Source organism: Zingiber officinale, chromosome 10A (assembly GCF_018446385.1).
Source record: "Zingiber officinale cultivar Zhangliang chromosome 10A, Zo_v1.1, whole genome shotgun sequence".
Lineage (NCBI taxonomy): Eukaryota > Viridiplantae > Streptophyta > Magnoliopsida > Zingiberales > Zingiberaceae > Zingiber > Zingiber officinale.
In genome coordinates, this window is record NC_056004.1 from 89,262,593 (window position 1) to 89,274,603 (window position 12,011).

Genomic DNA, 12,011 nt, shown 5'->3' on the forward strand with positions numbered 1-12,011 from the left:
CTTTGATCACATGCCTACATGAAATTCCCCAAAACTCAAATAGACAACACACACTGCAATTAGCAATCTAACTCAATAAAATGTACCCTAAAGGAAACTTCTCTTATAGGTTCTTTATTTTTTCCAACATAGTTTCTACTACTTCAAATATTAAAATTGTCCCTTCTTCCTTCAACAATGAAGCATCGCAAAACACCAACCCTCTTATTTCATCTTGGAACAACTTAAATAAGTTGTTAGTGTAGACATTTTGAAATTATTTTTCAATAGGATGACCAAGAATAACTGACATGATATAATTAAAAGAAATAAAATCTAAATAGTTTTCATTCTCAATCTTCTTCTTCAAAGTACTATCATACTGTTCAACAAATTGCTTCAAAGATGTTTTAGAATGGACGTAGTCATCAACAAATACATTCATACTTTCACTTCTTTGAGATGAGGACATACCTGTTGGGGTTATAAGGTTACAAATATAGTCCCACATTGAAAACACATGAGAAAGATCATGAGTTTATAAGAAAAAGATATCTTTATTGGTATGAGGCCTTTTGGGTAGAGCTCAAAAATAAATCCATGAGGGCTTAGGCCCAAAGTGGATAGTATTATACTATTGTGGATATATCTAAAATCTTTTCGTCTTAACAATACCTATCCAAAAGTTATCTTTAACATATACAAGTATTTATCTATTCCGTTCTTCATGTAAAGATTTCAATGAATCATTATTCTCTAAATTAAACTTCTCAATCATTTTCAACCAATTCTCATCACACTCATCAACTATAAGTAAGTTATAAATAATGTTCTTCAATTATTTCTTTATCATTTTATATTTAGCTTGACCACCTAATTTTATTAGAAGTTTTTCCATGATATGCCAAAGACACAGACAATGATGAGAATTTAGAAATATCACTTCAATTGCAATTGTCATGGCACGACATTGGTCATGATTATAGTCTTTGGAGCATGTCCTAGCATACATGTCAACCAAGATTTGAACAATCATATGAAAATTGTTGAGTCTTTGCTTGATAATAATCCACATCCTAGCAAAATAGATTGACCATGATGATGCACCCCCAACAAATGGAACAAATGACATGTCATAATTATTAGTCAAATAGGTTGTATCAAAAGTCACAACATCAGAAAAGTAATCATACGCGCCCTACATCTTGCATCTGCCCAAAAAATATTTCTTATTCAAGATTCCCCATCTAAATCAAGCACATAAAAAAAATTTGAGTTCTTACTTTGCATGAAAAATAATTACTCAAAGTTTCAGCATCTCGATCCCTAAATCTCAACCTTCTAGCTTCTGAAATATAATTTCTACACTTTCTCTTATCAAATGCCAAATTCTCATGGCCTCTAGCCTCAACTACATAAGATTGAAAACTTTTGCTTAAAGTTATTCCAAGTTGATCATTTAATTCTAATTTTCTCTTTGTAGCTGAATCCAATACTTTATTACATCTAAAATGTCATGACTTTCTAGGGCTGAAGATATGATTATGTCATTCCAATCTCAGGAAGTTTGACTTCATTTATACTAAATGGAGATGGGTATTGATCCACATGGTCATTGTTATCCTTTACCTCATTTGAATCAATTTTTCCTTTTTTCATAACACTTTCTTCACCTACATTTATTAAAAAAATGCAGGGCAGGTAAGGAATGTTATTCTATCCTATTTATTCATAATTTAGCCCAAGTAGAAGAGAAAATTCACATACATGATACTACATCACAAAATAAAGAAAATCGACCAAAAAAATACACATGCTTAAATGTCAATCAAATAATCATTCAGAGAACCGTAACTCCTAAATAATATCCAAACACAAAATAAAATAAACACGTTTTCAATACAATATCATTTCAGCTACTATCATAAATTCAAGGTCCATCATATGATTATTTGAGCACGAATTTCTCTCACCTAACCTGAAAAATCTTTGTTGCTTGGCTCTATTGCTCTCACTGATTGACAAGGTTCGTTGTTTCATTCCTATACAAGCTGCAATTCATAGGCTTGGGTGAAGAAATTAGGTGTGAGAACTTAGGCGAAGAAATTAGGGCAAAGAAATTCTACGAAAAAGAGTCGTAGCTGGGTTAGGGATTCAATTCCTTGGAAGGGAGAGAGAAGAAGAAGAAGGAGGCGTGGCTGAGTTAGGGTTAGCACAAATTGAAGAAAAGAATTCGAAGAAGGAGTTAGGGTAGGGGAGGAAGAAGAGAGAATGTGAGGGAAGATGAAGGAGAGTTAGGTCAAGGAAGGGGACTGCGATCGAAGAATGAGAGAAGATTTTCAAGTTAGAGCTGGGCTCCTTCGCTAGGTTAGCTCACTGATGGGAGGAGAGATGGGAGAGGGATGAAGAACGCGAAGAAGAAGAAGAAGGAGAGTTAGGGCAGGGGAGGAGAAGAGCGAAAGAGGAAGCCAGTGAATGATTACAAACATTGAGGTCCCTTTTTTCACTGAGGTGGACTTGGCCATGCAAGCTGCCAACTCAGTCGCGGAGGACTTTTGCTAAGTCGCGGAGGACTTTTGCTAAGCAACTTTGCTGCATGTATTATTTCTCTTTTGAATAATAGTTTCATCAATATTATTGAAAAAAATTATTTTCATGATCTACTAAGTCATCTTTTTCTTCTGAATTTCTATTATCTTCTTTGTTAATATTAATATTTGATGAATTAGATTTGTGATTATTAGAAAATTCTTGACATACTTCTTTTTTTCCTAAAGTATTATCTTCCAGTGAAAATTCAATTAGTTTTTCCTTTAAATTTTAAATTATATTATTTTCTGAGCTTTGATTCTGATTAGTAATAATAAATCTATCAACTGCATCTTTTTGAGATTGAATCAATTCTTCTATTTTTCTTTTTTATACGTTTTATATATCCAGAATTCTATTTTTTAGCGGACATATTTATATTAAAATAATAATAATAAGGAAAATATAAGTCCCTATTATTTTATCAAAATAAAATTATTTAGAATTAAATGAACAATAAAACTTGATTTATGTTGTATAGTTTTAATTGATAATATTTCAAAGTTTGACTATTATCTACACAAATATAATAAGAAAATAAAAATATATTAACTTTAATTTGAATTGATTAATTTAAGCAATATATAATAAACCAACACTTAAAAGTATATAATAAGTCAAATAAGTGCAATTAAAAGTATTAAAAAAAATCTATGAACAATATTTTATGAAAATTTGCTTGCATCGAAAAAGAAAAAATAGGAAAAAAATTCACATGTAATTACTAATAATATATTTTTCCAACATTAATATTTGATCAAAAGATATTTGTCAAGAACTTTTTGATGATTACAAATCTAATGCATCAAATTTAATATTAACGAAGAAGATAATAGTAATGCAGAAGAACATGGCTTAATAGATCATGAAGATAAATTTTTTTAATAATATTGATGAAACTATTATTCAAAATATATATGATCTTACACAATGGAAAAATATAAATACAAATTTAATAGATTTATTAATTGAAAAAAGTCCGATTAGAGAAATCAATATTTCTTTTCCCAATGATGAAAATTCTAAATATTTTTCTATGATTGCATTCAAAAATTACTAAATGGAGAAAGATATAATAGAAAATGGTCAATATATTAAAAGCATTAGATAAAGTATTTTGCTTTTATTGTAAATTATTTAGTCAAAAATTAATTACAATTCAATTAAAAATGAAGGGTGTCAAGATTGGAAAAATCTTAGTACAAGTTTAAAAGTCACGAAACAAATAATGAACATATTACAAATATGAATATTTGATTTGATATAGAAATGAGATTGCTTAAAAATAAAATCATTGATCAAAATTTATAAGAAAAAATAAATAAGGAAAAACAACATTGGAAGAATGTATTAATAAGAATTATTGCTATAGCTAAAACTCTTGCAAAAAATAATTTGACATTTCATAGTACATATGAGAAAGTTTATCAAGATAACAATGAAAATTTTTTAGTTTAATTGAAATAATTACATAATTTGATCCTATAATAATGCAAGAACACCTTAAACATATTCCAAATAGTAAAATTCATAATCATTATCTTGGTCATAATATACAAAATAAGTTAATAAATATATCAAAAAAAGAAGTAAAAAATATTATAATTAAAAAAATAAAAGAAGCAGAATACGTTTTAGTTATACTTGATTGTAGTCTCGATATAAGTCATCAAGAACAAATATTTCTTATAGTAAGATGTGTAAATATTTTAACAAATTCAATCAAAATATAAGAATATTTTATAAAAATTTTAAAAGTAGATGATACATTACGAAAATGTCTTTTTATATGCTTATTAGTATAATAAAGAAAATTGAACTTGTGTAAATGTGTTGGGTTCAATCAAATTCTCATATTGAAAAGATTTGAGAAAGATCATGGGGTTAAAAAGATGTAGGATATCTTCATTAGCATGAGACCTTTGGGTAGAGCCCAAGAGCAAAGTCATGAGAGCCTAAGCCCAAAGTGGACAATATTGTGTAATTGTGGAGAAATATGGATATTCTTTGGGCACAAAAAATAGTATCAGAGTCATGATCCGATCAGATGCAATGTGGGGTGGCCTTGAACGAAGTTGAGGGTAGACCCGAAGCTGGTCATGAGTGACCGGATGTTTGTGTGGAGGCTCGGAGCAGGTCAGAGTAACTGAATGCTCGCGGTGAGGTCCGAACCATGAGAGTAATTGTGGTCTTCGTTTGAGGGGAGAATTGTTGGGATTCAATTAAAGTTTCAAATTGAAAATATTTGGGAAAATTCATAGAGTTAAAAGGATATAGAATATCTCCATTGGCATGAGACCTTTTGGGGAGAGCCCAAGAGCAAAGTCATGAAGGTCTATGCCTAAAGCGAACAATATCATGTCATTGTGGAGATATGTGGATATTTTTTGGGCATAACAAAATGACATAAGAGGACAAGGAGATAAGAATGGGATTAATATGAAATGTAAACAAGATGTAAAAAAGAGATTGTTAGATATAAATTCTAGAGCTTTTGACTAATTCTTGTCCTAGTGCTAATATTTTTTTGATGTGATACAATGTATTTACTCATTAGTTTCTTATTCTACAAAAATGAAAAATTTTACAAGACCATGTTTATAATTTAACTCTTAAACCATTATCACAAACATATTGAAAAAATCATCTTGAAAGTGATAAAGCAATAACATATCAAACTCCATAAATAAGAGAAACTTTATATAAACTTGCAGAAACTAGTGATGATCCTAAAATAAAAAGTGAAGCAAATTCTTTAGCAATATATGAATTTAAAATTTTGGAATTTTTATTAGGTATGGTTATTTAGTATGATATATTATTCTTAGTTACTATTGTTAGTAAATTTTTATAATATAAAAATATGAACATTACTATTGCATTAGATATCAGTTAAAAGGTCTTATTTCTTTTTTTTTTAAAAAAAATAATTATAGAGAAAATAGATTCATATCTGATGTGATTTCTGCTAAAAAAATTATAAATGAAATAAATATCGAACCAAAATTTTGTGAAAAATGTGTAATTAAAAGAAATAAACGATTTGATGAAAATAAAATTAATGAGATAAAACTAAATTTTTTTTTGATGATGATTTTTTTTAAATAAAATATTTAAATCTTGAAAATTGTTTAACACATGACATGCTATTTGAAGGTTTAGATTTATTTTTAGAATTAAAAGTTTTAAAAGAAATAATAAATTCAGAATTAAAAATTACACTTGAGGTATTGAATCTTATTAAAAAAAATAATTTTTTTTTCCTAATGTATGGATAGTTTATAGAATATTAACTATACTTGTTAGTATATTTCAATAAAAAAAAGTTTTTCAAAATTAAAATTAATTTTATATAGGCTCAACAATGTCTCTTAAATAATCTAACAATTTTATGAATTAAAAAAATGATTATCAAAACTTGAATATAAAAATTTAATAATTTTACATCTCAAAAAACTAAAAAACTAAATTTTATATAAAAATCTATTTTTAAATTAATATTTTATTTTTTAAAAAAATAATTTTTAAACCCGACAACGCTAAATGAAAAAAGACGAGAAAAAATTATAATTTTTAAAAAAATTATTAAAGATCTAAATATTTTTTTTAGCCTAGGGCCTTTGGAACCTTGATACAGCCTTGCAAAATTCGGGTACTAAAATCCCTATTTTATTGCATCAATATTTTCTTCAAACATTTGCAATCTTTATTTTAAATACACAAATTACATGTAAATGTCCCAAGTAAAAGAAGGCAATTCAGTTAATGGGGCACAAAGAACCATTAATCAGTGTAATTAGATGGCTTAATCACTTAATAATTTACATTGTTGTGCTTGTTGGAGAGGACCTTCCATCCTAATATAATCATACATGATTCCCCTAAAAGGACTCCCAGACCTCGATTGAGTTAAATAGATTGTGTTATCCCCTTGAACAAGCCATATGCTTTGCACTTCCACATTGAACAACCAATACAAGCCATGGATTCCATGTCTGGCAATCGCATTGTCTCTGCCAATTAGCCTCGTCGTGAAGTGCGGAGGATTCGTTTCCGAGTCATTGAAACGAATCTTAGCCGATTGATAGATACAGTCAACTCAACAAAATAGTGTCGATGAAAAAAGAAATTAGGTTAAATTTGAGCTAGAGTTGGTAAAATACTTGTAACTCAGAGAAGTTAGCAGATGCAATTGCCACACGAAGCTTATAGGTTCCCATTTGATCGATGTTGTCGATTTGAAACTTTATTTGCCATGTTGTTGGTTGATATTGATTGTCTTTATCATCAGTCTTTCTGAAAAATAGGAATATATAACAAGCATCTCATTGTTAGACTGGATAGTTTGAAGAACTATTTCTAGTATACCTGAAATTTCAGCAAATTTGAAATGATAATGCAAAACCTAGTAACATGCGCAAAGAACCAATCTTTGCTGTAGTCGCTAACACCAACAGTGTAAACCAGATCAGTATCAGCATATAGGTCAGTGTATCTTTCCCATAAGCCATATTGTCGAAATCTGTAAACAAAAATTAAGCTATTCAGGTCACGTAGCATAGAACAAAATAAGTGTTATACATAAACACGAGAGAAGAGAATTATGCAACCTATCAGGATGATCGACATAGAGTTTGTTAACCCATTCAGGTTTAGGATCCGGAACGAAGAACTCAGCAGCAGACCGATCAGGAATACCTATTTCCCATAATGTAGGACCATCTCTTGGAGGTTCATAGATAAGATCACCTAAATTAATCTGACTACCTGCCCAAATATTATTTAAAATTAAGTAGTTTAGATGTACGTTGATTGGTTGATTTGAATGTGTTCGATTGTATGGGACCAAATATAGATGAGAAGTCATCTACCTGAACTAACATGTATAGTGATTTCTGATCTGTAATCTCCGATAAAACCAGGAACCCATCCATACAAATTATACTCTCCCGTTCTCACATTTTTAATAGAGAAATTGCCTGCTTCGTCTGCTCTGCTCCAAAATTGATATCCCTGCATATCATACTTAACTAATCGACAAACTGAATTATAAGATTAATTTTAATATCCTGGTTAAGTTACCTTGCACTCTGTTTGCCAGGACCCAGCTTCCCCTGGTAATGCTAAACCAACAAAAGCAGAATTTGCATCCAAATAGTCTTCATCCATGAACCTAACAGAACATGTTAAATTTAGCCTTCTACAAATAGGTTTTCAATCACAAAATTAGTTAAAAGAATGTTCGCACAAATAGATTCATTTATAGTGTCAGAGTCAGTTCACTCGAGTAAGATTGATCGGATTAATGTTATACTGGCATGTAGAGGCTATATTATGTTCTTTCTGAAAAGCATCATGCATGTAATGGATTAAAGGAACATATTGTTAGGAATTAGGAAAAGAAAAGTAGCACAAGTTCAAAAGTAATGTACAGCAAATTAGAGAACAAATCATACTTATCGCAAACGAGTAATCTCCCTGTGATACAACCTCTTTCCTCACTTTTTTGGAAGTCCTCTGAAGCTGGAAATTGATATGGCCAACTCTCCACTTCAATCTCTGCCTGGTTTGATTAAAAAACTAAGTGTAAAAATCAGATATAAATAACTATTACTTGATATCTCGTTCATAAATGTTCGCTTTGCTATGAATATATATAATCATTACCATGCTTCTTAATTATCAAATTTAGATACTTAGACTATTAAATGCTAGTACTTTCAACTGTAAATTTGCGCATGCAAAATAAATTAGCCTTTTTATAACAAGATAACATGATTTTATTCATTCTGTTGGTATTCTGTTGGGTCGTGACCCAAGGTCACAATGGATCATTTGGGGCATGATCACACCAACACATTCAGATAGAAGTTCACCTGAAGTTTTGCATCCTCCCAAAGAACTTGTGGATCTGCATCATCTGTAGAAAAATTAAGGTAGATGAAAACAGGACCAAAAACCTTCTTCCAGTATTCACCATTCCTAAACTTAGGCACAAGATTCTCTCCAGCATAATGAGCACTCATAAACATCTGTAATTAAACAAAAAGGGATCAAGTTTATGGATCTTGAACTTGAATAGTACAGTATGCATATGATATTCCCTACAACCTAATAGCTAATAAAAAGTTGCATGAAGTTAAGTCTTAGCGCCATTATCAACAAACAGGAAAAATATATTCAAGCTTGTTAGTTGACTCTTGGACAAAAATATCAATAACAACAACAACCAAACTTTACTAGTGGGGTCGGTTATATGGATGCTTCTATATCATCGAGCTTTATCCCCTACAATATCATCATTTATATTTAAATAAATGTGATCGTTACTAACCAAGTCTTTTTTGATCTTCCTCATTTGATTTGGATATTTGTCATAGTTTCACAACGCCTAAGAGCATTTATTAGTTGTCTAAGTATATGTATGTATCAATAGGTCTAACTCCGATTTTCTCACTAATGTTATCTTTTTTTATCATGTCAATCCTCGGATGACCTAAATCAAATAGACATGGATATATTTTTTCCATGACCTAGCTAGTTTGTACAAGTGATTAGGCACTATGCATTACTTAAAAGAACGCAATGGCAAGAAAATACTTAAATCAGTCTAATACTACAATATTAAAGCAATGCTAGGAACCAATGCTTGTTATTAGGAGGGATAACCTTTTGAAGACACCTCATGGTCAAGACAAAAAAACGTACTGCTAGGATATTACTAGTCTCTATGTTTTTGAATGATGTTGTATCGTGGAAATCCATTTACATGTGATCCTAATTTTGTCTATTTACAAAGGTTCCATATGCATATATTTTTATTCTTCATCAAGCCCATCAAAAAAAAAAATCACAATTTTTTGCAGATAAAGTTGCTGAAAGAAAGTTAGGTAGATGATAAAGAAGAATGCTTACAGCAAGGGTTGTAGGGCCAACATGAGATGTTAGTTCTTGCTTAACAGGCCCTCCTATTCGGAACTCATCGGTAGGTGTGATTTGCCAAAATCCAACATGAGGTTTAGAACATATCCATCCATGGACCCTTATGTCTTTGTCTTCACAAGAATATTGGTACTTGTCATCAACCTTAAGGATTCCATGCGGAATGAGATGGTCAAATTGCACAATATCATCAATGTCCAGCAAGTAACTTATGTTGTTTTTGCTTACCTCTCCTTTCAAATCTTTATTGGTTGGGTCAAGTAGGAGAACAGCCTCCTGATATGCTAACTGTCGTCCCCTAGGAGGCATGCGATCTTCAGGCATCGGCATGATCCTTTGTCTGTTATCTGCTATTGCCATGTAATGAAACCTGCATTCATCTTAAAAAGCTATAGCCTTACAGTTTACATCCATGGCCAAACACATGCAGCTCAGCATGATTAAGTTGAGGTAACTTACTTATCTTTCCTAAGCTTGAAGGCTACCCTAGTTTCAGCCATATCAAAATCAGGCCATCCTTCTCGGTGCTCATAGATTGCATATGTGTAGAACCCTGAGCAGCCGCGGAGCACGACAAACCTACAAATTTGAAAATTGAGCCAGGAGAACATTTTTGTTTACTCAAAGAAAATGAAATTAAGGGACTACACCTTTTATCAATGTGTAAAGGAACAAACTTGCCCTGCAGTGAAGTGTCCCACCTTCTTGTAAATGACACTTCAACCTGATTGTCGTCTTGGGTTATGATTTGAAACCGGGTTCCTTCGATTCTATCAACCATTATCGAGCAGTATTTGACGAGATTTGAAGCCAAAAAATAATGCAGGTGAAGAAACTTACACTTCGAATATACCAGGACCCCCAGGTTCATTCCACACCGAATCCCAATATCTGCCATAAACAAAGTTGATAAGTTGCATAATTGAACTGTTAAATTGATCATCTGAAACAAAGGGCATGCATGGATCATCATCTACCGCATACCCTCGGTTCCGTTCTTCGTTGTGAGCTTCTAAGACATTATCAATGTCATTGTATCTGATTCCAGTGATAAGTCCCCCAGGATTTGACAAGGTCAGTTGCAGAATGCCATTGTCTATCATGATCTGCAAAATTTCATCTCCTCCAAACGAATCACACAGACAGATCCTCTAAATAACAACAAAGAGGGGAAAAAAAAAGTTAGAACTACGTCACCCGTCCATCTTTCACTCCTAAGCTCACGCCGATAGGCGCCATCATCTACTACGGTTACCCTGAGCGAGAAGGGGCAAAGGCAATGCTGCAATCTGATGAACGGAAGGAAAGAAGCGACAGGGCCTATTCCGACAAGATTATCCTGACCTTTAGTCTGTGAGAGATGGCCATTGCGGCGGAGGAAACCCTCGGATCTATAGCCTTCGCCGTCTCTCTCGACGGCATATCCCTTGCGGCGGAAACAAAGCATCGATGTGTGGCTTGGAAGGGAAGGGGAACGATCACTTGCGCCGCCGTCGACCTTTCGATCGAATGCGGCGCTTCTACGTTGCGAGGAAGCATCTACTTGTGTTTTTTAATTTTCTTTAGTGGTGTGATTTTGATTTTTTTAAAAAAATAAAAATCAAAAGTTCCTCGTTATATATTATATTTTTTAAAAAATGTCATTATGTTTAACGTTATTATAACGTATTATAACTGATACAATGGACACTTCAACTTATCAATATTAAAAAAAATTATATTATAATAACTATAATTCATAATTCTTATTATGGTGTTACATCTCTCTCTAGTCTAATCAATACTAATAAACTATAATTTCTGAAGCTATGGTGCAACAAAAGAGTACTAAATTATCATCTAGATATCAATTTAATTTCTAATTATAACATATTTATAAAATATTTTTCTTCACCCAAAGAATATTGAACTTCTATGTTGCTCGTCGCAAACACTTTTTGATATACTTTAGCGACCGATGAAATTTTTTTATAGGACCGAGCTGATCGTCCCAAATTTAGTATTACTTGATTATTTCAATTTTTTTATTATCGTTGATCAATATTATATTATATTAGCATTTTGATTTTTATCAACACTAATAATTTTTTGTATTTAAAAAATATGATAATCCCAGTTAACCTCATTGACTATCTCAAAGATGATTGACTTGATCCAGAAAAATTTTCCACCGTATACCAGGATAAATCAGAAAGTGCACATGACAGCCAACTCAAAAGCTCAACATTTTTTGATTTTACCTCTTATTTGGAGGAAAAATTTCTACGAATATATCATAATTAGAAATCAAACTGTAAATATCTAGATGACAACGTAAATATCTTATAAATAATTTGGTATTTTAGTACTTACAGTTGATAGCTCTTATAATACTAGATAATCAATCAATATTATATTATAATAATTATGAGATTATAATTGATACAATTATGAATTGTAACAGTTATAGAATTATAATAGCTATAATTGTATAGTAGTAATGGGATTGTAACTATTATAAT

The 12,011-nt window shown here is 31.3% G+C and overlaps 1 protein-coding gene across 3 annotated transcripts; it reads right to left on the minus strand.

Annotated features, from left to right (window-relative positions):
- Positions 1 to 6,221: 6,221 nt before the first annotated feature.
- Positions 6,222 to 11,085, minus strand: LOC122027738 (probable rhamnogalacturonate lyase B). Of its 3 annotated transcripts, XM_042586747.1 has the most exons (16): positions 10,855 to 11,085; positions 10,708 to 10,766; positions 10,495 to 10,616; positions 10,351 to 10,401; positions 10,161 to 10,280; positions 9,970 to 10,089; positions 9,739 to 9,880; positions 9,484 to 9,654; positions 8,445 to 8,600; positions 8,025 to 8,131; positions 7,651 to 7,741; positions 7,440 to 7,581; positions 7,179 to 7,335; positions 6,974 to 7,090; positions 6,732 to 6,864; positions 6,222 to 6,640 (listed from the first exon to the last, which is right to left on the minus strand). In XM_042586747.1, exons 2-16 carry the CDS (start codon positions 10,750 to 10,752, stop codon positions 6,374 to 6,376), a joined length of 1,941 nt encoding a protein of 646 aa, XP_042442681.1. In that variant the 5' UTR covers positions 10,753 to 10,766; positions 10,855 to 11,085; the 3' UTR covers positions 6,222 to 6,373. The 3 variants fall into 3 exon arrangements, 2 of the variants coding, with proteins under 2 accessions (XP_042442681.1, XP_042442682.1); XR_006124507.1 differs by having other exon boundaries at positions 6,624 to 6,640; positions 6,937 to 7,090; positions 10,708 to 11,085; XM_042586748.1 differs by lacking the exon at positions 6,222 to 6,640 and having other exon boundaries at positions 6,721 to 6,864; positions 6,937 to 7,090; positions 10,708 to 11,085.
- Positions 11,086 to 12,011: the final 926 nt, after the last annotated feature.